The sequence below is a fragment of the Cuculus canorus genome, chromosome 5 (assembly GCF_017976375.1).
Source record: "Cuculus canorus isolate bCucCan1 chromosome 5, bCucCan1.pri, whole genome shotgun sequence".
Taxonomy (NCBI): Eukaryota; Metazoa; Chordata; class Aves; order Cuculiformes; family Cuculidae; genus Cuculus; species Cuculus canorus.
In genome coordinates, this window is record NC_071405.1 from 52,252,684 (window position 1) to 52,277,076 (window position 24,393).

The window sequence follows — 24,393 nt, forward strand, 5'->3', positions numbered from 1 at the left end:
CAGCCCTTAGAACACCATGAAACAGTGCATGGACAGGCAAGTGGCAGCACCAATTCTGTGAGGCTGGATATGCCTACATCTCACTCCCTAGCGTATTACGTATTTGCGCTATTCAAGAATCCCAGCTTTTCTAGATCTAATGTCTAAATAGGACTTGAGTGCAAAATTATAAAAAAGGGAGGCTATGATTATTTAATCACAAAACCCTTTCCAATTCTACTCAAAGTAGCTCATCAACATAGAGGTAAAAATCCAGACCTATGTTGTACATCCAGAACAAGGGGTATCGGGTGATGAAAACTTCGTGGCTCACAGCTAAAAAAATGGAAGATTGTTCTCTGATCTCTCTTTTCATCTTCCCACAACTGGATCCCAAAAGAACCTCAAGTTTAAGACACAAATACAACACACAAGGACTCTTCTCAAACAGTTTAATAGCAAATAAACAAAGGAAGGTACCACACTTGGCATATACAAAATGACTTGTTGTCAGTGTGTCTGTGCAATTAAAACAGCTTTAAGTTGCCCTTTGGGACAAAAAGAAAAAAAAACACACACACAAAAGGAAGAAAATTCCTTTAACACATACTCGCTTCATTCCAAACTTGTTACAAATCTTTTCATTTTTAAATCCACTACACAAACTCTGTGATCAGATCAGAAAAGCAACTAGTGCTCCTCTGCTTTTTAAACCATTGAAGTAAAATCTGTAATTCTCTACAGAGTACAACACAATTTCACACAAAAAGACATTTTGTTTTGCAAATCAAAACAGGAAAAAAAAGGAACAGCTCAAACAAGGTAAAGAAAAGCATTTCTACGACTGAACCACGACTTCGAGTTGATTAAATCCCGTTACTGCAGAACAGACTCTACATTTGGTCATAGTGGCAATTTGTTTTCTCATCACATTGTTTTCTAGTAGAAAAGGCAAAAAACTGTACAAAACCCCTAGTGTTAAATACAATGTTTGTACCAATAAAAAAGCCCACAGGTTTGTCTCCAAAATGTAAATTTTCTTTTTAAATTATTCACAAAAAGCAGCCAAAAATCAGAAAGGCAGCTGCTGCTCCACTATCTCAAATCCATTAAAACCACCACAGAACAATTAAAACAACCAAAGGAAGAAAAGGAAAGAAGAAAGGAAAGAAACATCCAACGTTTGGCATTTTGGTTTTCTTCAGATATTTTTCCACAGGTTTCCCCAAAGTTCCTTATGGAACCAAATGTGCACGTACAGAAACGTATTGGCAGCTACTCAATACACTGCAGGGTATCAGTGCCCCCCACTGCCTCACAGCCCTGTGCATTCAGACTGTGGGACTAACAGCAGCCAGCCCACAACATCCCAAATAAACAAGTCTCTATCCTCTTCTCATCCAGCCTCATGCTTCCCTCCCAGGTGTATGTATCGTATTCAAACATGTTCTGTCTTATAAGCAGATTGAGGACTGTCTACACGAGTCTAGCCAATATCTATTGAGAATATAGTATCCTCAGCAAACACAGGAGCAGGATAGAAAAAAAAATTCCTTTCATGTCTTTGCATTATCCCAAACACTGGAAAAAAGTAAAATTTCTATCCAATCAAACAAAATCTGTTTTCCCAACAAAACCCCTTCGCCTGGGATTTCATTTCACATTACTATCAAATGTTAAGATACCTACGCTAGCTTGCCTCTCCTCCTGACTGAAACTTCATCACAGCACGCACTCTTCAGCTGCCTTCGTCTAGAAGTTACATGCCAGTTTCTACCTGTGCAGCTAGTATATAAGGTAGGGGGAAGCCTGCTACCCAGAAAGCAGTAACCTGTTCTAGTTCATCCTGCAAGTCAGAAAAACTGCTTAGCTCATTACCCAATTAAAAACTAAACAAAAACTAAAAAATCTCCGTAGAGATTCCCCAGCTAAGGCCCTTAAGAAGAGAGCTGGGGATGGTACCCTGTTCAGGTAACAGCTTCAGAGGCTGTTGTATTGTGCTTGTCACTTGGGAAAAGAGCCAGCAGTTGTAGGACCAGGTTTACAAATGCTTTCTCTGGGATATTTCAAACACTTTATTTCAAGAGTGAACCTTGATCCTTCCAGGATCCTACCATCAAGGTCTGATCGATGGTATTAAGCTGGGGCTGGACTTCACAATAATGTGTCCTGAATTATACAAAATGCTCATAAAGAGTGTTTCAAAGGAGCCCTTGCTTCAGATAACTTTGGAAACAGAAATATTGTGAAGTTTCCCCACCTTCCTGCTCCCCAGTTATCCCCTTCCACCAAAGCTTCCACTTCAGGAACAGTGCAACCAAGCCCCTGGGAGCCTCTGACAGCACTAGAGATGGAACACGGTCCAGGTGCTCTGTCAGGCAGACAGTCTAAGTGCACAGGTAGATGCCCTCAGGTGGCTTCTGATCAGATATTTGTCATACCAAAACCACCAATTTAAAGGATACCTTTCAAACCCATGAAATTGCTCAGTTTTTGCACAAACTATAGAAAACAGAGAGGTGAAGGTGATATATACGAGGGTGTGAAGAAAACAGCGGGAAACATGCAAACCATCTCTGGGCACTATCTTAGTTTGAAAGATTAAAACAAAAACATCACATTTTGCTGAGGAGATTGTAGTTACAAAAAAACCAAGCATGCTGGAGCTTAACAAAATACAACATCAACTTTGATCAAATTTTCACTGCAGACTGATAATCACACAAGGAAGCAGGGGAAAAAATAAAAAAGAAATAATAATAATTAAAAAAAAAAATCAATAAATGCCAGGGCAAAAATGTAGCTACAATCACAAGAAAAAGTAGTTCAAGTGTTTTCTGCTGATGCCACTCAAGTCACAAGTTTGAACTCATAAAAACACATGCTGTCTCCTCAAGCACAGAAACCAGATCAGCAAAATGTGACTAGAAGTCTCCTGAAAGATTGAGTCACACCATATAATTGACTTTTTCTTTGAAACTGTGTTTTTAAAACTAAGCACACAGAAAAAACTAAGCCTAGAAAGTGATTGGCTGTATGTTCACAGAAATACAAATACTCCACAAGGTATGCTAGCAAGGCTGCTCTGAAGACAATTACAAAGAATCAGATTCACAAAATCAAGTGGTTATCTTACGAAGGTCTAGAAAAATAGAAATTCTTTTATATTCAAATGCAAGTTTAAATATTCCCCTTCAGCAGTCTTTCTAGCAAAACCAATTTGGCAGCACAAAAAAAAAAAAAAAGAAAGAAACAAACGTAATAAAAATACACATCAGCATCAAAGGTCAACACAAGGTCAAAGGTGAGAGTTCAAGCATCAGAGAAGCTGAAGAGACAAGGATTTGGACGATGTACTTGAACGCCACATCGACATGCTTTAGGCACAACGATGAACAAACGGCAGGAATCTAGAAAAAAAACAAACCAGAAAGAGGGAGACCCACTGAGTTACACAGAGCAGTACATCCAAACACAGAGAGAGAGAACAAGAATGGGCACTGTACAATGAAATCTCCTGGGGAAGGGAGTTGACAGGGAAGGGTAGCACATGCCAACGATGGACAAGTAAAAGTTGAAGTACATGAAGGACACCAAGTAAACATCAAACTGCCAGAAACCAAATGAAAGCAGGTGTGGATTTCCCCTCTCAATACCCAGTCTGTGGAATACTCCTGAGCCTACTGACACATTGATTGGCATGCATTCACCTTGCTCCATGCCCAGTGTCTCCACTAGCTCTGTTTAGGGAAAGAACAGAGCAAGCTCCCTCCCCAGGAGACCAACTCCAAAAAATATAGTTCCAGGGCTAACATTTGGCCACAGAGACTGAGGACCATGAGAAACAAGACGGAGGACAAAAGGGTTTCACGGGTGGTTTGGCAGCAGAGACTTTTCTTGCATCCTAACATGGGGAGTCCTTAGGCAGTGGTAGCCCATGTTCTTTCCTTCAGCTACAGTCCCTTCTCATTCCCTAGGAGCCCATGAAACTGGAGGTGGATGATTTAGAACAGGGGAAAACAAGAAAGATATTATACAAGAAAAAACCACCACACATTACAGAAGAATCCCTTAAGACTTGACTGCAAGCTAAGACTTGTCCTAGCTGAGCATTTTTCATACCAATAGAGCTGCAAAGGGATTTTCTGCTCCCAACCTCTTATATAAAACAGCCCCTAGCTCCCTGACTTTGTGAGGAAGGGATTCTGGGCTCTGAGAAGCTCTACAGTCACTGTTGCCAGTTTGGTAATTTGAAAAAAATGTGTTTCCTGAAGCTTTCTTGAACAGTGTATACAAAAAATAATTTTTACATTAAGTGACAGAAATACCTTTGTTTCCACCCCTCAGCTCGTGAACTGCAAGAGACAAGAAACATTTTGGGAAGGATGTGGGAGGCAGGGGAGAGTGGAAGTAAGTTTCTTCTTTTTAATTCCTTCCTCCACATCCCACCCCATGCTCCCCTCAACGCCCCTTTATCTCCCTGTTTGTGGCCTTACTCTTCAGCACATCTCAAAGCTGCTGGTTAGAGACTACAGCAAGGCAAGATTTGCATATTATAACATTTATAGTAAGTTTGAAAATAGCAAATGTTGCATTCTAGTTCCAAAGCAACAAGCAGCACACTGGCCACTAAACCTGCAACACACCACTTACTAGAACTGCTGAGATTAATTTGCTCTTCATACTTTCCAAATCAGGGAAAGGACTTAGTAAGAAGCTTAAACCAACTCTAGCAAACAGAGTAAAATGCAACTCTTGCAGTTATTTCTACAGTGCTAGAAATACTCTAGATAGTTTGCAGATAGCTGTAAGGTTTCAGTCCTAAATGACAAAGGCAAATTCATCATTAACTGAGGTGTGAGAAACAAGAAGAGGCATGAAATCCAGTGACATCTCAGCATGCACTATAGAGAATCTTTGTGTGATTTGCTTGAGGTTTTATTGATAGAGACTTTTCAAATATTTCACTCAGTAACTTTGAAGAAAAGAGTAAATTTCATTAAAGCCCTGAGGAAGGGCTTACCTACAAAAGCAGAACCATGATATGCTGGATAAGAACTTATGACTTGGGAAAAGTTATTCCAGTTTGTCCCCGTTTTATTCTCACAAGCACGGTAATTCTGCCTTCTCTGTTTTGTATTTTGTAGTGGGTGTGCTCAGGGATATATAGTAACCTTATGTTTAAATGTTTGTAACCAGAAGCTTTCCAAACATTTTATGTTCATATTCGCACCCATCATTTGTAATTTGCTCTATCCAACTTGCTTTTAAATATTTCCAAATGAAAAAGGAACAATTTCATTCTGCTTGGCTGTTCTTCCCTAACTTACAACCATCAACAAGAAGAAATACTTCAGTTGATTCTATCACACAAGCAGAATCTATCAGAATCTGCAACCTTCAGTATTCTGATGAAGAATTTTTCCCCCATAGAGGCATCTGCCAGGGAGAAGTTTTATGATGCGCCCTTTTTGCAGATGATAGTGCTCACAGCTAGCAAACTGCCTCATAATTAAAATACAAAAAGATATTTGCCATCATTGTCTCAGTTACTTCTGAAAAACTCCAATCCCCTTTCTGCTTAGGGTTAAAATTTAATCACTATATATCAAAGGCATTTTTTAATAATGCAAGCTTTGTATTACTGGAAGAAAAAACTAAACTACAAAGAGATATCCTATTTTGGACTGCTGATTATCTCAGGAACTGAAGAACCTACTATTTTGTTTACTATAGTACTTGACACTAAGTAGCATCAGACTAGGACTTCAATTGTTCACAATACTTTCATCTTATTACAGCATATCTAGTAAAAATCAAATGTCTTCTGAGAAAAAAAAAAACAAACTATGAACTAGGCTATTTTCATCTTGTTTCTAAAAATATGTGGAGTTCCATTTCATCAGAAGTCCCACTGGCTTTTGTTGTAGGAAACTCAGATTCTTTGGTTTATAAGCACGTAGAATACTTTGTCCATGTGGCTTTGTCCTTAAGTCAGTCCTTCTGCCGTTTATTTGAACTCACTCAACTCATCCTACTATCCAGGAAATAAAGCTTTTGACACTGATTTGATTTGCACTTGAACGACAGCATGACAGGAATTAAAAATAAAATAAAATTTAAAAGCCCCAAGTCCCCCACAAATCCCAGACTTTCCTGCCAATGAACAAGGAAGAAAACTAGCTTAAGACCGTAAGGCAAGAAAAACCTAAATCTCCAGAGTGAGCAGCAGCCAAACAGACACAGAAATGTTGACTTTATCTGATCAGTTCTGTTATCAGAAAAAATTCTGCCCAAGTCACAAACTTGATACATTTATTAACTTTGGCAACATATACATTGGTACACCAAGAAACAGAAATCTGAAACAAGTACACAAAAAGGGCAACATCTTCAGCTGGTGAAAACTGATGCAGCTCTACTGAAGAGAGTAGAACTGCATTGATTTGAACCATCTGAGGATCACATCTTTTAAAATTTAACCTGCATAGATTTCTTTTTTCTTTTTGGCAATACTTAGAGTTATGCCAGTAAGGCACAAGAGCTAGCCCGAGTTAGGTGTCTTAAGGTGATTACGCCTGGGAAGACTCACTGATCAAACCAAGCCACAGTGTAAACTGGTGAATCTCCTAAAATCAACAGGAATTGCACCAGTTTGCAGCAATGTCAAGCTTGATCTGTAAGTTACAGTATTGAGTACATGCTATCGGATGCAAAAGCTAAAGTATCTAATTTTGGGCAACTGAAGTGGCTAGTAAAGAGGCCAGAGCACCAGGTTAAAAGAAAAACAGGACAAAGGTCTCAGATAGTACAGTGGGATAGGATGCAAAGAAGGTAAGTGACTGTAGAGACCCCAGAGCACAGTGCTCTCCTCCGCTGGTTCACAGCGTTTGTCTCCCCCATTTAGCAGTTGTTGGACTGCAAACAGGCCACTGAAAATCAGTAGTTTCAATCATGCACATCAGTATGTGTGTAAAACAATCACATTCAGGATTCTACAAAACCCTGGCCTTTTTTTTTTTTCCAGTGAAATAATTTAGGTAATAAATATTCTCCACCCTGGAGCGGTATAAAACTTCTATAAAAATAGAAACAACATTCTTGGTTACAGCAGGTTGCACTTGGAGCAGTTGCTCCCAACTATGTTTTTTTTCTTTTTTTTTTTTAATTTTTTTTTGAAAAGTATATTATTTATTAAAAAAATCCCATTATCACCCTGGAGGCCTTCACACTCCAACACTCTTCTCAGAAAACCAGGACACATCTTTCTCGTCGTGCAGAATTCAAGTTTACATGGCTCACTTAAGTGTATATTTACTTTTCTAGAAAGATTCAAATAATTAACATAGAAGGGTACCACATGCCAGCATAACTGGGAAATTTGGCAATCTGGCCTTTGAACCTTTGCCACCACAAAATGATTTGAATAACACTGATAGATTTATCTGTCAGCCATCTACATGGACAGACTGGCATCAACTAACTCTTTGATTTTCAATTCAAGAATGGAAAGGGATTTTCTTGGATACTATCAGTCAGGTCTTGTGACAACCACTTCTGAGGTTTGTTTGAGATCCCAGGGGATGCAGTACCTGGGAACGCCAGACCTTCCCTGACATTCCCAGCAGACCACCGCATATGAGTGTTGATTCTGAATGTTATCTCGGATTTGATGGGTTTAGTGCTCCTCCTGCTGGAGCAGAACAGGAAGTCCCAACCTTATGTCTGACCCACACGTTCATCATTTAGCAGCCGGCTCCCACATTGCAGCATTAGCTGATTAGCTGATGCCCTGGGAAACAGCACCACAAACCAAGAATACAAAGAAAAAAAGGAAAAGAGAAAATGAGGTAAATGGAACTTCTGTTAAGAGATGCACAGAAATTGTAAATGTCCTCTTGTCACAGAGGTGGATTTTGGTGGTTATAAAATGGGGCTCTACTGATTTCTCGAACCAAACCAGGCCAGAGTGTCAAAAGTCCTTTAAGCCCCCTAAAACCAGTGTATAACAAAGGCCCTTAGCAATGCACTAACAATTTCACAAGTGTGTGGAAGTGCGTGTTCATTGAAGGAGTGTGTTCAATTTTCCTTCAATATAGAAGATAACAACTAGTACCAAAAGGCAGAATAAGACTGAATGGCTCAATGCTCTGCTCTGGTTTCACAGCTCCTGTGTTAGCTTGTTTGTACTGGTACACAACACCGTAAAGGAAAACTGCAGTATAAAAAAATACCTAATTACTAGACCAAATCACTGCACAAACTGGTTTTTTTGGGGGGTGGTGGTTGCTTTTTGTTTCTTTTTTTTTGTTTGTTTTTAAAAGCACCCAGGAAGTTACCTTTGCAATGCAGTTAAGACTGAGAAATCAAATCCTATGAGAACATGTATAAAAGAGGAGCCTCAAGAGCTGTATCAGGGTTAACTCTCAGCTTTGTATCTCAGTATAACAGTCATTTTAAGAGACAAACAGCACTTACATTATTCTTATTAGAATGAATTCAAGGTAATACCTGCAAAAAGGACATTATTCAACATAAATGGGGAATGTGATGAACTGTTATGAATAAAAAAATTGTCCAAAAAATTCTGCAGGTTACTAGGGATCAAAAGTTTCTTGTTTCCAGCCCTAGACTAAGCTGTCTCTCTCTATCTAGGTTTTGCAGATAGGTATAAAGTACACAGGATGAAGTTTTCTTAAATACAGAGAAATTCACTGCATCTCATTAATATTTAACTGTAAATAGAGAAGTTTTCTGGACAGGGACATTATGCATTAATTTTATAAAGTGCTGTGTACATTCACAGTGCCCTATAAACACTACATTATATACAGTGAAAAAATAAAAATCACTGCAGTTTTCCTCTGGCTTGTTAATGTGTTCCCCCTTCTAGCCTGTCTCCTGCTTTAGAGATGATTTACTAAATCTCCACCATGGTATACAGTTAAGGAAGTTTCAAAGACTGGATGGGGCATGACAAAGGCGATTTGGAGTTTGTTCCTTGCTCACCCAAACTTGGATGGACTCAGTTCTCCTTCCCCACCTTTGTTTCCATCAGCTGTTCCGTGTTATTTCTGCTTTCCCTTCTCTCCCTCATGGCAGTGTGGTGTCAGTTCTGCTTCCCCTTCTCCTCTCTATCCCAAGGCAGCGTGGTGTCAGTTTCTGTTGCTCCCTTTAACCTTACCTCCCCACCCCCAAGGAGCTGGCATTGGTCCTTCTCAACACTCACTGGGTACAAACACAGCAAACTTCAAATAAGAGGGAAAAAAAAAAAAGAACAAAACAAAAAACCTCAGCGATATGGCACCTAAACTCCAAAGTAAAACACTGGAAACAAAAGCACAAACTTGTCCTCCATCCGAAGCGGTATTCTCAGTAGAGGCTGCAGCCGAATCTTCAAAGGAAGATGTGCCAGATAGAAGGCATGGATCAGCTTCCAGGACTGTAAAAACACAGCCTTAGGGCTTCGAATCATTAAGTGCGCTCCTCTCCAACTTACCAGAAGATCCTTTTCACTCCAGTCCCGGAGGGGAGAGGCGCTCAGTATGGCTTGCTGTCATTCTTAGAGCGCTTGAGCTGCACTTTCAGACGCTTCATGCCAATCTGAAAGCCATTCATGGACTGAATGGCAGCCTGCGCAGAGACAGGATTGTCGTAACTTACAAAACCTAAAGAAAGGAAAACACATAATTACACCACACCAAAGCTGTCCAGAACAGCTACTCACAACAGGAAATGCAGGTACTCACAAGGTTAAGAGAGGCCTACAATAAAATGCCACTTTCAACAGCTGACAACTGTTTTAGAGTCTTCATAAAACCTTCTTACTAGGTCTGAGAGCTACTAAGGGCTCTCAGACAAAGCATTGCTTTCTGATGTATGGAACTTTGGCCAAAAGATATAGAAAGTTCAGGAAATTAAAACAACATTTTCTAGTCTTCCAATAAAAATGAGTTCTGCTGTTTGTTTTGTAAGATCTCATACCTGCAAGAAAACCAAACCTGGAAAACGTTAATCTATACATGAAAGCCCATTAGAGATACAAGACTGATATCACCCTCTTGGCATTATAGGAATAGATTTGTTTAGAGTGAAGTAGCTGTCAAGGCAGAGCGGCACTTACACATCTATTGTTTAAGTCTCTCTTGGATAAGAAGCTGTATATCATTCCAGGGAAAGAGCATCGTCAAAATAAACTTCTCCAGGGTTTTGAATGAACCCATTTTAAATAACTCCAGTAAATGGCTGGTATCTCTACCTGAGATGATCATCCTATATGCGGGTGTACAGCCTGATGCTCAGAATAATCTTATGTTCCCACAAAGCATCAGACTGTTCACATCATTTGGCTCAAACATTAAAAAAAATCCAACAGAACAGGCACAAAGTTATAAAAACCACAGAGAAAGGCTCACCTCTCCTATTCCATCACAAATACACAACAAGCAGAGCAAAGTTAGGATAAAATATGAAACCAAGGTTAGGTGGTAAATAACAGCTGAAACAGTTCTACTGTTAAGAGTTTTCAAGAATTAGGATGAATCTTTAGAAATTGCCTTCAGAGCATTTACAAAACATCAGGGTCAAGTCCTCCTATACTATATGATAGCCATAATAATTGTATATTAAAATACTAATAGAAATAATTTATAATGATAATGTAGTAAGGAGTATATACAGCAACATGAAAGATTAGGGGAAGAGAAAGAACTATGCCATGACTACTGTCTGCAAACATGAATCATATTAAATTATCTAGGACCAAAACAGTACACTGTGGCACAACAGTATGAAACTAGGAAAAGCAAAAAGTCACAATAAAAATCAGAAAATACAGTTAATTGATGGAAGAGTTTATTTATTTACTTTTTAGAGATATAGAGGAAGAGTCACTACTTGACCTAACAGCTAGACTAGACAAAATACTGGAAAAGAGACTACTAGAAGGAAGTCACCTTTCTACAGGTCATTATTAGACTCAACGTACCAAAACACTTGCTTAGATTGGTCTGCTTGTCAATGAAAACCTTGGCAGAGACAACATTTCCGAATGGCATGAACATCTGCAGCAGATCCTGATCTCCAAACTCCTGGGGGAGATGGTAGATGAACAGATTGGCTCCCTCTGGACCTTCAAACAAGCAGGAATGTCAAATCAGAAAAAGCATGGATAACATAGGCCCCCTTCACAACAAAAAGGTGAAAGAGTCATTCAAGCCATATTTTCTAGATAAAACAATGAAACTGCTGTTTGCACTTCTGTGGAGTACTTGATTCCAGAATAAATCAGCATGACCTTTTGGTGGAACTGATCATTCAAATAATTCTAGCCCTTTCTCGACATTTTTGCTTTAATTTCTGTATTATGCCAAAACTGGTTCACACATCTTTGCTCTAATGAAAGCCGAAAAATAAATTTGACCTCCGCATGCCAACTAAAACAAAAATGGTTATGCAATGCTTGCAGCCGGAAGAAACTGAACAGATTTCAAAACAAAATACATGCAATCACATTACAAGTAATCTGACATTCTTTTCTAAGAATCCTCCTACATTCTGCTAAAAACTCACTCCTACATTCTTCGTTACTTTACACAGCTGCTTAAATTGATCCTGAATCTGAGGAGTGAAGATAAAAGCATTAAGTATCTGTGGGAAGAGGTGAAGGACACAGAAAACAGAATTAACAAAACCACAGCTGTTTCTTTGACGGTGGGTATCAGGCTGTAGACTCACTCTCCTGTCCTCCAAGAAAAATGGAGGAGTATGATTACTAAGCATTTAGGACTAGACAAATCCTGGGAGAAACCTCCTGTATAAAAAGCAATTCTGGACAGCTCTTAACTTCAGGATTCTAAAAAATGCTCTGTAATAAAAGCTCTGTAGACAAGGTAGCCACAACAACTAAGCTTGCCTTTTTGAAAACCCCTCTCAAGCAACTTTTTGCCTACCTTCTTTTTGACTTCCTGCTGCACCAATGCTCTGCTGTGTTAAGAGACTCTGGTTATACAGTGTGGGCAATGCAGCAGCAGCATATTGCTGGATTCCAGAATAAGCCTGTGTGAGGGCTTCCATTGTGCTACCTGTCCCATTTGACAGACCACCACTGCCAAGTCCTCCATTTAAGGCTGCCATTCCTGTACAAGAGGAAATAAAGATGACTAAGTACTTCAACTGAGCCAGATCAATTACCTTTCAAATACTCTGCACTATCACAAAAAGGTGGGGAGCAGAAAACCACCCCAACAGAACTAGCACAACCTGAGGAGTAATAATCAGTTCTTCCCCCAACTCACCAAAACACAGCTTACCTGCTAAAGAGCTAACATTGAGGCCTGCTGTAGCCCCTGCCAGCGTCTGCAGTGCTCCGAGAGAAGCCATTGGATTAACAGAGGAGCTGCTAGTGGAGCTAGGTGAGGAACCTGCTATTAAAATAAGATAATTAAACTTCAAGCAATTATTTTTTGTCCCGATAATTCGATTCAAGTTATTTCTGTGAGGAACAGATCAAGGCAACGCAGTATACTTCACACAAAAAAACCCGAAGCCCACACAACCTGACTGATCATACTGCTTCCACCTTCTAGTCCCTTCCTAGATTGCTGAAGAATTTCTACCTCATCATAACATCTACTCTTTGTAGCAATAATAATATTATTAAGCGTAAGATGCCTCAAGTTTCAGGCAATACATGGACGTTAGCTAAACTAAGTACCTCAACATAAGGTGACCAGCAGCAATGCCCGTTTCCTCCTGACTAAAGTGAGTAAGAATTGCTACATATTAATATCTATCCTTGAAGCATCACACAAGGTGAAAAAGACCTGAAAAACAGATACTAGGGACATTAAAGAAAGCTCCAGTCCAAATGACCACACAGTTTTCCCGTACTGCCAGAACAGGAACAGCAGATGCCCAGATTACTATGACACATGAAATAATTTCCCATTCAAAATCCTGCTGCTGGGGCTAGCGCCAAGAAAATTCTTGGAATGTACATCCAAAAATATATAGTCTATCCTCTGCTGACTGTTCCATTAACATCTTCAACCACATTTACCCAGTAAGAGAAGTCTGTGCAGTACTTAGCAGACTAACAGCCTACATGGCCTGCCAAATTCTACAACAGGCAGAGTTAGTTCTACAGAAGTAGACCTCAAACTGACGAGAAAAAAGTTTGCGAAGCTAGTGTATCAAAAAACAGAAGTTCAAATTTCAAAGCTCATCTACAAAGATTATGGACATGATAAAACAATAAAAGAATAGTATTTTTATGGTTATATAGCAGTGGTCTTCCCAACAGGTTCGTGGACTACCTAGAAGTCTGAAGAAGGTAAATAAGAAAAACCTATGCAAGTTGCTATTAACCCAGATGTTAAATTTACTGCACAAAATGCAGCACAAAATATTTATGGCTTCTACAAATTAAGATACTGAAGACTGATGCTGCAGAGGCATCTTGTAGTCTTCTTCCATGAGGAATTTATTTGTCTGACCAAGCGGGTAACATAAAAACCCTGAAATTATCAGTTTCCTTTGTGTTTTTGTGATTCTTAGTTATGCTGTGTACATCTGTTAAAACTTTGAAAAGAATTGTGAGCATCTTTCAAACAGACTCACACTCCACACGCTCACCGGATCATAAATATGGCACAAAGTCTCCACTGCAGTGGAATATTGTAACTATTTAAACAGAATACTGGAAACTTTTTTAAAAAACCGCAGCAAAAGCAGCTGTACCTAACAAAAGCAGCACGAGAACCCAGGGAGCTGCACTTCATATCACTGCTTAGTTTTGTTCTGACAGAGGAAATTACAAACCTCCTTTAGGAAAAGTTCTAGACAAACTCTCTTACAAGTCAGAAATTAATGACAATGACCCAAACCATTTTAATACAGTTACTCTGAAGAAAAAGAGACAATTCCTGTCTTACTATCAGTGGCATATTACATGCTAGAAAAACATGCGAGAACAATTCACAGCATAACCATCAAGACGGTAGAAAAAAAACCATAGCTAGCTGAATAGAAGTTCAGAAATTATACAGCTGCCCCAATTTTAGAACATGACTTGTTTCTGCAACACTTCATTGTTAATCTGTGTAGTTAAAAAAGACACTACATTTGATACATAAGAACATCATTTAAAAAAAATCACAATAAAATAGTAGTGGAAATAAAAAGAACGAAGCCAAGGCTAGAGAGCAAAGTAAAAGAACAGTGATTCTTCCCCTACTTCAAAAAGGTCATGATTTTAAGTAAATTCATTAAAACCACTACAAAATACTGAACACACAGTTAGTTTAGTTGAGTTTATCAGCAATCTCTTTTAAAAAAAGAGGAAGAAAGTCTTTAGTACTGAAAACACCAAGAAAATTTAACACTGGTTTATTTTCTTTATCGTATGTACATAGGAATTTCTGTACTGAGTCAGCACCACATTTCTGATGATCTGAGGCAGGTAAATAACAGTAGAGCAGAAATACAGGGCAATTACAGGAATACTTCCTGAGCATAGTCTATACACCAATGCACCAATTTCCAAACCTAGGACTTTTTCAGGCAAGGGCAAAGAAATAGCCCTTCTTATTTTTGAAGTGCCAGCTGAGAGCTTCACCTGGTATCCTGTAGTTCTTGTCCTGAAATATATAATGATGGCCTTCCCTACTTGTCTTCATCACATCAGTAATTATTTGTAGATTTCAGTCGTATCCTACCCTCATGTCAGTCTTCTACTTTTCAGGCTTCATCATTGCTCCTAACAGGGAAGGAGTTCCACAGTTCTAGTCATCTTTCTGTTCTTCTGTTTTTTGCATATTATTTTAGATCAGAAAACATCACACAGTAATGGAGATGGAAAACCAACACAGCCTTATACATGTTCTTAACTCCATTCCTAATTTTTAACATGGCTTCTGTGCAGTTTTTGGTGGGTTGTCATTTTTTTTCGCTTGCTACTGAGGTTGTTTTCTTGGATCTATCTACTGAGTTATAGCTCGACAAAAGGCTCACTCTAACAGAACTAGCTGAAAATACTTGAAAAGGTTTTAAGAAAATTTGAATATGTAGTAAAAAATAGCTAGGAAAGAAAAAAACTTGGACTAAGACATCAACTACCAACTTGTGGAGGCAGGTAAACTGAGGGAAAGTAAGACAGCTCTAATTCAGCCAACATCCAAGCAATGAGCTAAAGAGCACTAAAATTCATGGAATGAATCTGACTGAACTGTACCAGAATTAGTTCCAGTAAATGCAGGAAGAGTACGATGTCTCTGAAAATAATTTTGCTGGAGACACACTAATGTCAGTAAGTCACTTCATCTTTGCTGGAGCTTTGACAGTTGTCTTTGAAAGGAGGAGAAATGGAAATACACACCAACTTTTTCAACCATTCTATTTTGCACTGGAGCAGACAATTCTTATTAATGTCTGAGTCAAAAAGATGCCAGACAAAACACTCTAATCCTGAAATGCTTCTGTAATGTTTTCTTCAATGTCCCTTTCACAATCTAGCAGTTTAAATGGTTTATCTGAGGCCACAGTCTCTGTAACATGGATGACCTATATAAGGATGCAGCAGCAGACCATTCAGTTCTAAAGAGTATCTGCTTTACTGCAACGTTCAAGATTTTGCACCATCCTGTTCTACATTAAAATACACAATAATAGTATGAAATTCCTAAACAAAAATCACCAGAAATGAGTAGGAAGACACCACAATAAGCACAATAACAATACTTAACATCTCTGAGTTCAAACGTTCTGACATGTAACCTATGCATAGTCCACAGACTCTGCACTGTGTGGACTTAAAAGTTCCCCAAACACAAAAGCCATGAATGCAGATTAAAGAAAATCAAAAAGATAATCATGCATAATGGTTGTCTGGATTTTTCCACCAATTATGCAATTTGAGAACAGTCTGGGAGAGATGTCCAAATAAACATCAAGTGAACATTTGGATGACAGATGGATAGAAGTCAAGCCGGTAGTCACCTCATCTGCAGTTAGGTTTAAGAGGTCATCACAGTAGCTGTTGCCATATGTCTTACAGACAAGGAAGACTAATACAGAACAGTGAACAGCTATACACTAAGTTCTTTCAAGGTCTAGATATGGTTCACAAGGGATATTCTGAGTGTGTGGAATCCAACAGCCTCCCATGCAAATACACACAGTGTGAATGCACGTACAAATATTAATCAAGAGAGAATTTCAAGTTTGCTTTTATAAGAGATAACAGTTGGTTCAGAATAAAGAGTTAAAAAGCTTTATAATTACAAGAAGTATCATGAGATTGAATGCTGTCTGCATACACTGAGACTTCCCCTCCCGCCAACTTAAGTACAGTTTTAAAAGGTGAAGCATATTAATATCTCTAATTAAAGCATTGAAATTGCTTCAGTTTGCTGTCAGTGACTACATACAGATCACATCCTCCAGAACTTTTTATTCCTTTTGAACAAAGCTAATCTCTTCAAAATTATACTTAAGTTTGAAAAGCAATACAATAGTGACTGCTTCATATTACAAGCCTGTGAAGAGCCAAAATTCATGGAGGGGAAACCAGTCCCAAAGAATCACATAACAGTAGCATAAATTCAGTTGAAAGATACCTTTGTGGATCATCTAGTCTAATGGGCTGCTCAGAGGTGAGCTAACCTCTGAGTTACGTCAGTCCGTTGAGTCCTTCTCAATTGCAATTCCTTCTCAATTCCTTCTCTGAAATGATAGTAGATTCCACAGTCCCTGGGGCATCTGGTTCCTGAGCTTATTCACTCTCATAATTAATTTTATTTTTCTTTTATATCCAGTCAGAATTTTCTCTCTTGCAACTTGTGTCCATTGCCTTTGCCCTTTCGCTGTACACTTCCGAGAAGAGGTTGTCTCTGCCTTTTACAGCACGTGCCATTTGAGCCTCACAATCTGCCAGTCCCTCTCCCTACTTCAACAAATCGGAGGACAAACTTGCTCTAGTTAGTAGACAGGAGAGCCAACAAGGAAATTGCCTAAATTCCAGTCACAGCAAATTGTAACCTGACAATTCCAGCTCTGCTACTGCATGGACAAATATGGGAGAAAGTCTCAAATATGTTCACCTCATGCTCTCTCAATGACGAAGCAGCATTTGTGGGTTGTAAATGCAGCTCTTCTATAGCTGCAACTCTTCATTGTTTTATTTTAATTATAAAACAGGATACTATAGTTGGGAGTCAAGATACATTTTGAAATTTAAATCTTTTAAGCACTGCAGAACACAATGATTTTATGTAAAAAAAGCTCTGTCCGACAACAGAACACTCTTTGAACCAAGTTCTTTCCTGGGGATTTCTCTAAGTAGAAAACTGTGCAAAGCACTCAGTTTAACTCCTGATTGTGTGACATAAGGTTTTCTAAACAGCTTTTCCTTGTAATCTCTTTATAATCTCTTAGTCCAGTTCCTCTGTCTTCCTACGCAATACAAAAAGCTACCTGTGGAAATTTAAAGCACCCCGAGCTCCCTCTGGTCTCTCACAATGACAGGTGAAGATGTCGACTCTGTAGACAGGATTTCAAAACTACATAAGCAATCTACTTTTTAATGAAAAAACAAAAACCCGAAGTCAAACCCACGTACCACACTGCAGATGCTGGGAAACGTACTGATTTTTATGTGCAACTTACAGACTCAGTTCTAGACAACACTTTCCAATAAATGAGCTAGGAGGTCTGTCTATTCTATGAGGTAGTTACAATATCCTTGTCTTCATTAGTGTCAAAGGAATATAAACTCTACTGTTCTAGTGCACAGAATGCATTACTTCATGCCTACGGCATCTTCTATCTCTGTGTCCAGAGTTAACAGGGTACATCTGACAATACTTGCCTAAAATCATAGGTAAACCTAACATATGTCAAGATTATAATAACGTGACTAGAAAGAGGTCACCTACCTTTCTGCTTCATGATGACCTCAAAAAAATCTTTTTACTCTAAATTAATCCGACAATTTGGATGAAGGAACACAGCAGGAACAAAGAAGCCTTTGCTAGTGACCAAGATATTTACACTAAACAAAGATATTTACCCAGTGAATCCATCGTAAAACTGCTTAGCTATTGGAAGAATCAACATGAAAGTGACAAAAAGGGATAGACAAAACAGGTGACATCTATCCTGAAGCAATTCCTAAAGCATAAGAACTCATTGCAGCATAGTCAGTCTCTTACCTGAGCTGGTGAGCACGCTCAGGGGGCTGCTGGAGGAAGTCAGTGCAGCGGTACCACTTGGTGTATTCTGAGCTGCACTGGCTGCAGCTGCTAATGCAGCCAGGTTCTGCAACTGCATCGCATTCAGTCCTGCAACACATTGAAGAATGCACAGTTTCTCCTAAAACAGTCACCATCATCCAAGCTTAACAGATCCAGCAACCTCAGCACATCACAAGGGAGTAATGGGAAGGAGTATAAAAACAGCAGGCTTAATATTAGTTACTGATCTTTTCTACATTGCAATTCTTTGTTGAAACTAAAGAGTTTCTCTTTGCCCAGACAGAGGAGTTTCTGTAAAAGACCAAGCAGTAATGATCCGAGATGTAGACTCTGGAGAACAGAAATTTTCTAGCAGTGTTCTATCCACATAAGAGCATAGCAGCTTTAATTGAGTTAAGCCAGGGTCTGATAGCTCACCTGCAAGCCAGAGAATGTGTCTAGACACTACACCAATAACCTTCTCATCTTGTGTCCCTTCACAATCTTTGTATGGGAACAGCAATAACTGCAGAATTCTTTCAAGAAGGCCTACTCACCACAGTGGCCACAAGTCACACCTTTAACCCACCATCAGCTGAGTATCAGCACATTTTGTTTGGTCCCCTTGGCAGTCAAGAATCAACAGTCAATTGAGACAATGCTAGGAGGCAACTCCTGACCACAAGATCAGCCGATGCACACACAGACCAGTCAGCGGGTCAAACAAATCAGGAAGGAAAACTGGAAACATCAGGCACGTTGTGGTTAGCGGGGAGGAAGGTATCCTTGCATGGGTGAACTTTTACTGGCCAGTTTACTCATCTGACTCGCCTCAATTTTGAGTCATGTTTTTTTAATTAAACCAATTGGTCAGTACTGAAACTGTAGTTTGCCCTCCTTTCCTCCCACAGGATTAGCATTAACATAGATCTTCTGAATTCTGTATTCTAGCCATCCTTTGGTGGGTTAGCTCCATTCCTCCAATTCTGACCTTCTTCCCGTATTTCCTCTTTTTGTCTCTACCTTTGCTTATCCTAACTATTCCTCCTCTTTTTATATGAATTCAGACAATCCCTAGTAATTCTTCCCTATAAATTAAAACCAAAATTAAATTAACCACCATTCTGCTAACAACATCAAAACGTCCTAGGCAGATGTGGCACCTTATCTTTTGGATGCTTAGTAAGTACTTGGTGACAAGGCATGCATCTCAAATAATGAAAAACTCAGTTTTGTAATTAAAGTATGTAAGCAAACACTCTCAGAACATATGTGACAATGCAGTATAAACTATTTATTTTCCAAAAACTTTTGACTACCATTAGCATAGTTAATTCGGGTATTTTATATCTTCAGTTGTTTGCTCTTTGTGACACTGTCTGTTTCTCTAACTATGTCTAAAGCCTGAAACAAGAGGATTATGCCTTTACTTAGATTCTCAAGGTGCCATTGTAACACAAAAGCATAATGTTAAAACCAGAGTTGTATTTTTCAGTTTTATTGCGCTAGAGAGGGTTAAAAGTGCAACTGTTATAGCAAGTGAAGAACAGAGCAGCTTGCTTCCTTTCTGAAGCAGTTTGGCATGCGCACACTGCACCTGTCCTCTTGTCATCACATTGTTTTCCCATCTGCTTTCAAATAGGGTCAAGATTAAATTTTGTCTACAGCCTGATATAATCCGGGATCTAACTACTTACTTAATTTTTCTTTCTATGAATTTCAAGAAAGGAGATTAACTGAGATATTAACAGGAAAAACAAACTGAAACTCCTTCTGTGAAGAATCACAAATTGTAATACATCTCTGAACACATTACACAACATGCTGTTTGTATGACCGAGTTCTCAATTTAAGAAAAAAACAAACCACCTTAAAAACAGTGAAGACAGAATTACCTTGGAAACCTCACAGGTAACCTCAGCAAATTACCCCCTTCCCTCTGCCCTAATCCTTATTGCACTAACACGAACTGTTGTACTGTTTTTCTCCTTTTTTTACCACTCACTTTTCCCCCCACAAGAGGGGGAAAACCACTACCATGTGCATAACAAAATCTATTATAGATGACCACCACACAGGATATTAGTGAAAGTGACTAAAAAAAAAAATGCTTTGGACAAGAGTCTTGGATCTAAAGACCTCTGAAGAGGTCTAACATGAAAAAAGTAAACATAAGAAGCTAAGGCTAGAATTGACCTCAACTATAAATTAATGTTCTTACAAACAAAACCATAACACTTTCCAAAACCTTGTACTTTTATTATTCCCCACCCTGTGAAGACAGAAGACACAATTAATTTGCAGCCCGAGTGCTGCTCTACTTAGTGAATATTCTGACTAGCTGTCCACAGCAAGGAATTTTTCTCATACCTTTTAAGCTGATATTTCCCTAACAGCAATGATGTAATCGTTTGTAATTCAAACAAATAACCTGAATGAAGGACTAGTTCACGTTCCTACCAACATCGCATTTTCAACTTGAATGTATTTGATAACAAAGTATTTAAAATGGAAAACCTAAGAATCCATTATCACTGAAACGTACGCAATAACACTTGAAAACACAATGCTTCAAATAGGCATCTGTTTAGATGAAAATAAATATACAGAGCCATCTTTCTGTACCTATAATGGAAGATAACGCCAGAGGGGAGATCACCAGCAGACCACAACTTACCTGGGGGACAATGGTTAACTAAGATCTAAAGGGAATATCCACGCTTGTAGCAGAGGATTCCTGTCATTCCAAAGGAGTAGGCAAACTCAGGCCTACTTATTTCAAATGAGGTTAATATGTCTACAGCCTTCTGGCTGCTTTCTTTACCCTCCTCTTTTCTGTGGGACTGAACTTGTCTTCTGGTGATAAAAACTCACCTCCCATTGGGTGGAGGCTGCTCAATGTGTTCAGGTTCCCAGATGACGCAGCTGCTGTCTGCTGAAGGAGCTGCAAATAAAGCTAGACATTACACCAAAAAACAAAACAAGAGTGAGAGTGAGGGCTGGCTCCGCTTCTGGGAGAAACTGCATCACACCACAGCCAGAGCGCCGTCACAAAGGGAACTCCCACTGCCCATGCACCACATTGCAGCAAAGCATAAAGAGAATTCCCCTTACACAATACAGCCAGAGCACCACCATAGTGAAAATCCACACTGCCCATGCACCGCATTGCAGCCAAAGCAACAGCACAATGCCTTCCCTACTCAACATAACAAAGGTTGAGGGAAGTTTATAGCTAATACAGCAAGACAATCCCGGCAGAACCAGTAGTGAAAGAGAAACCCTATTCAAAGCATCTTGGGCAGGATTGCCACCCTTAAGGATATATTACCTCAAGCCAGACTTTAAGACACTGCCAGCATAGGACAAATGGCAAACACCATACTAAAACCAAAGGGCCACTGTAAGAGGGAAGACCCTACACTCTTTTTAAGCACAGCAGCCATGAGGCAAATTTCAAGCCTCAAATCAGAAGCTATTTAGAGGGATTTTTTATTCCATTCTCCATTAGCTAGATGGTGTTTTAAAAAAAATCCAATCTACCAAACCCGAAGCACTACTAAACAGAAAGAATGCCCCAACTTCAGCAGAATATCATACCAAGAATGAGATGAAATTTTCCTTTTCTGTTCCCTAGACCTTGTATTGCATGAATACAGTTCTCACAGCTACTGTGGCAATCCACATAAGCTAGAGCACATTGGTTTATGAAAAGCTCACCCTTCAGGGACCTAGCAAAATTGACCTGAATCACTGACAAACAGCAGAGTACCTTCTGTTGTGTCATTTTTGCTAAAGACAGTAGTTTCTCTCAATTTTCTGGTTTTGCTTGGGTGGTTTTCTTTTGGTTTTCTTTCTTTTAATGTGTAATAGCAGCTGTTTGGTGCTTCCAACCTGATTATCTTTTCTATTTGAACAGCACCAAGTACTATTCTAGGTTTCACTAGAAAGCGATGAAAGAAATAAAGGCTACAAAAGCAAAAATGCTTCCATGAACATGAAAACTATGTCATCAGATAGACATGGGTATAGGTAAACATTGAGGCCATAACATACAAAGAAAATATTCCCAGCACAAACTTGTTCTACAGAAGAGAGGGGAAAAAAAAAAAAATTACAGTGGGCTTTAAAGGCTACAGTGACTGGGGTTGAAATCCTCATTTCAATGTACCCTGACTAGCTGTTAAAACATAACTTAATTTCAGCCTCCTCATACACAAAATGGGGATTAAGAATCCTGCTCCTATTGATCAGGAGCCTTCTAAAAATCAGTACATTGAACACCACAAGACAGTCAGACTCCGTAATGCCTGAAGAGATGGAAAGAACCAAATCAGAAACTCACTGCTAAGTACTGGGGTCCAAGTGTGTTGAGACCAGCCAGGTTTCCCCATACTGAGGCAGCACTGATCTGTTGCATTTGTTGCTGGAGTTGCTGAGCAATTCGTTTCTGCTCTTTGTCCTTCTGCGTGTCTGCAAATTTTACCACAATGGGAGAAGAGCAACCCTGCAAACAGTAATTCAAACAATTACACACTTGCTATCCCTAGCAGACACAAAAATCATCGCATTAAGACCTAGTCATTAGAAGCATTCTCCTCCCAACCCCTAAACCTAGATATATACATATTTAAACAGCACATTTCTTGAAAGGTTCGAAGTCTCATTTGCTTTTAATTAACGTATTTTCTCTGCAAATGAAATTTCTAACTTGAGCTCTAAAAATAGGAGAACAAACACAAAGGCCCAGCAGTAGCATTTACAAAGAAACACACTGCACTTATCCTTGTCTCTGCTCTCTAGTCCTCGAAATTCCATAGTGACTGCCTGACAAATTACATCTTCTCCTGACACCCATTAACTTGTTTTACCTCCATGGTTTGTGCTTGGTGCATTGCTTTGATTGCCGTTTGTGCCATGGCTCTTGTTGTAAAAGTCACAAACGCACAACCTGGGGAAAGTACAAAAAAGAACCAGGTGATTCACGACATCCACAATCACCGGGATGAATAAAGAAATGAAAATGCCTATTAAGCTGGCAGGGGGAAATCACAGAAAGAGCCGAAATGCCACCTTGAGCTGCAAAAGGGAGTTCCAGTGGGGAACTTTGAACTACCAGAAAAGGTTCTTGCTTACCTCTGCTCAGGCCATCTGGGCCCCGTAATATCCTGCATTCTTCAATCTGCCCAAAGGGGGAGAACATCACTCGGATGTCATTTTCATTGCACTTCTTGGATATCATCCCAATAAACAACTTCCTATCTTCTACTGCTAAGAAATCAAAGGATAAGAGTATTACCAGCAGATATAGGCTTATTAGATCTTATTTAGTCAAGCCTCCTCCATCAACTGCAGTTATTTCCCTTGTATGTAGGATAGGAGTTGTCAAAACCAAATTCCTAATAATGGAATCTCTTCAGTTGAAGAGGATGCATATGAGATACCCCAATGTACCTGAAGCATGCTTGCCCTACGATGTTTTACGTTTACATTTTATTGACTGCTTTTCCCTTGCAAGCCTGCGAACTGCAAGAATGTAAGACAAGGAAAAGATACGTCAGATTTAGCTCTTCCCTCTATCTCCCACATTTAGTTCCTGGGGAGTAAGAGAAGACTTGTATGTACTTTATCAGACTGTTGTCATTCTCTCTCCTCCGTCTCTTCTGCCTTCAGACTACCAACATAGCTATCTAAACAAGCAAGTGAGACGCAGAAAGCTTCTTTCTAGGCTTCCATATCATGCCAATTACTTAAGTTTAGAGCTGCCTATTTCCTCATGCTCCTTTCTCAACAGCAGAAGCAACAGCAGTTGCTAAACCAGAATAGTTTTAATTCTGTTTCAGATTCACCCATTCTGATATGGAACAAAAGCATGAAAATAACACCTCAAATCAGAACAGCCTGCATGCTACTGTATTTTGCTCTGATGCTACCAGATACATGAGAGCTGAAGAATACCTCTCAGACTGCAGATTATTTTAAAACAAGCAGTCCAGAAAGACATTTCTCTTAACTTTGCAGTTGGTGGTTACTAATGTCAGTTTAAGGTCACTTGAAGGAGTAGGGTGTAACTGAACACAGAGCAGAACTTTATATATCTCCTTTTACTTGAGCATGCTAATTAACCTCTGAAATACTTATATTTGGAAATATAGAAGTTGGCAAATACAACATTTGGCACAAT

General features: G+C 39.2%; 1 protein-coding gene across 13 annotated transcripts in view; it reads right to left on the minus strand.

The window, feature by feature from the left end:
- Positions 1–441: 441 nt before the first annotated feature.
- CELF1 (CUGBP Elav-like family member 1) overlaps positions 442–24,393 on the minus strand; it is a 58,060-nt gene continuing 34,108 nt past the window's right edge. For 3 of the 13 annotated variants that reach the window (XM_054068577.1, XM_054068578.1, XM_054068579.1), the window contains 9 exons: positions 23,346–23,480; positions 23,081–23,160; positions 22,555–22,716; positions 21,084–21,165; positions 18,189–18,317; positions 12,291–12,404; positions 11,931–12,116; positions 10,967–11,110; positions 443–9,647 (listed from right to left, as the gene is read on the minus strand). In XM_054068577.1, coding sequence (XP_053924552.1) covers positions 9,520–9,647; positions 10,967–11,110; positions 11,931–12,116; positions 12,291–12,404; positions 18,189–18,317; positions 21,084–21,165; positions 22,555–22,716; positions 23,081–23,160; positions 23,346–23,480 — 1,160 coding nt within the window. In that variant the 3' untranslated portion in view covers positions 443–9,519. Of the gene's footprint in view, positions 9,648–10,966; positions 11,111–11,930; positions 12,117–12,290; positions 12,405–18,188; positions 18,318–21,083; positions 21,166–22,554; positions 22,717–23,080; positions 23,161–23,345; positions 23,481–24,393 lie in introns of all 13 variants that reach the window. The other 10 variants (XM_054068568.1, XM_054068567.1, XM_054068575.1 and 7 more) reach the window with 10 other exon arrangements.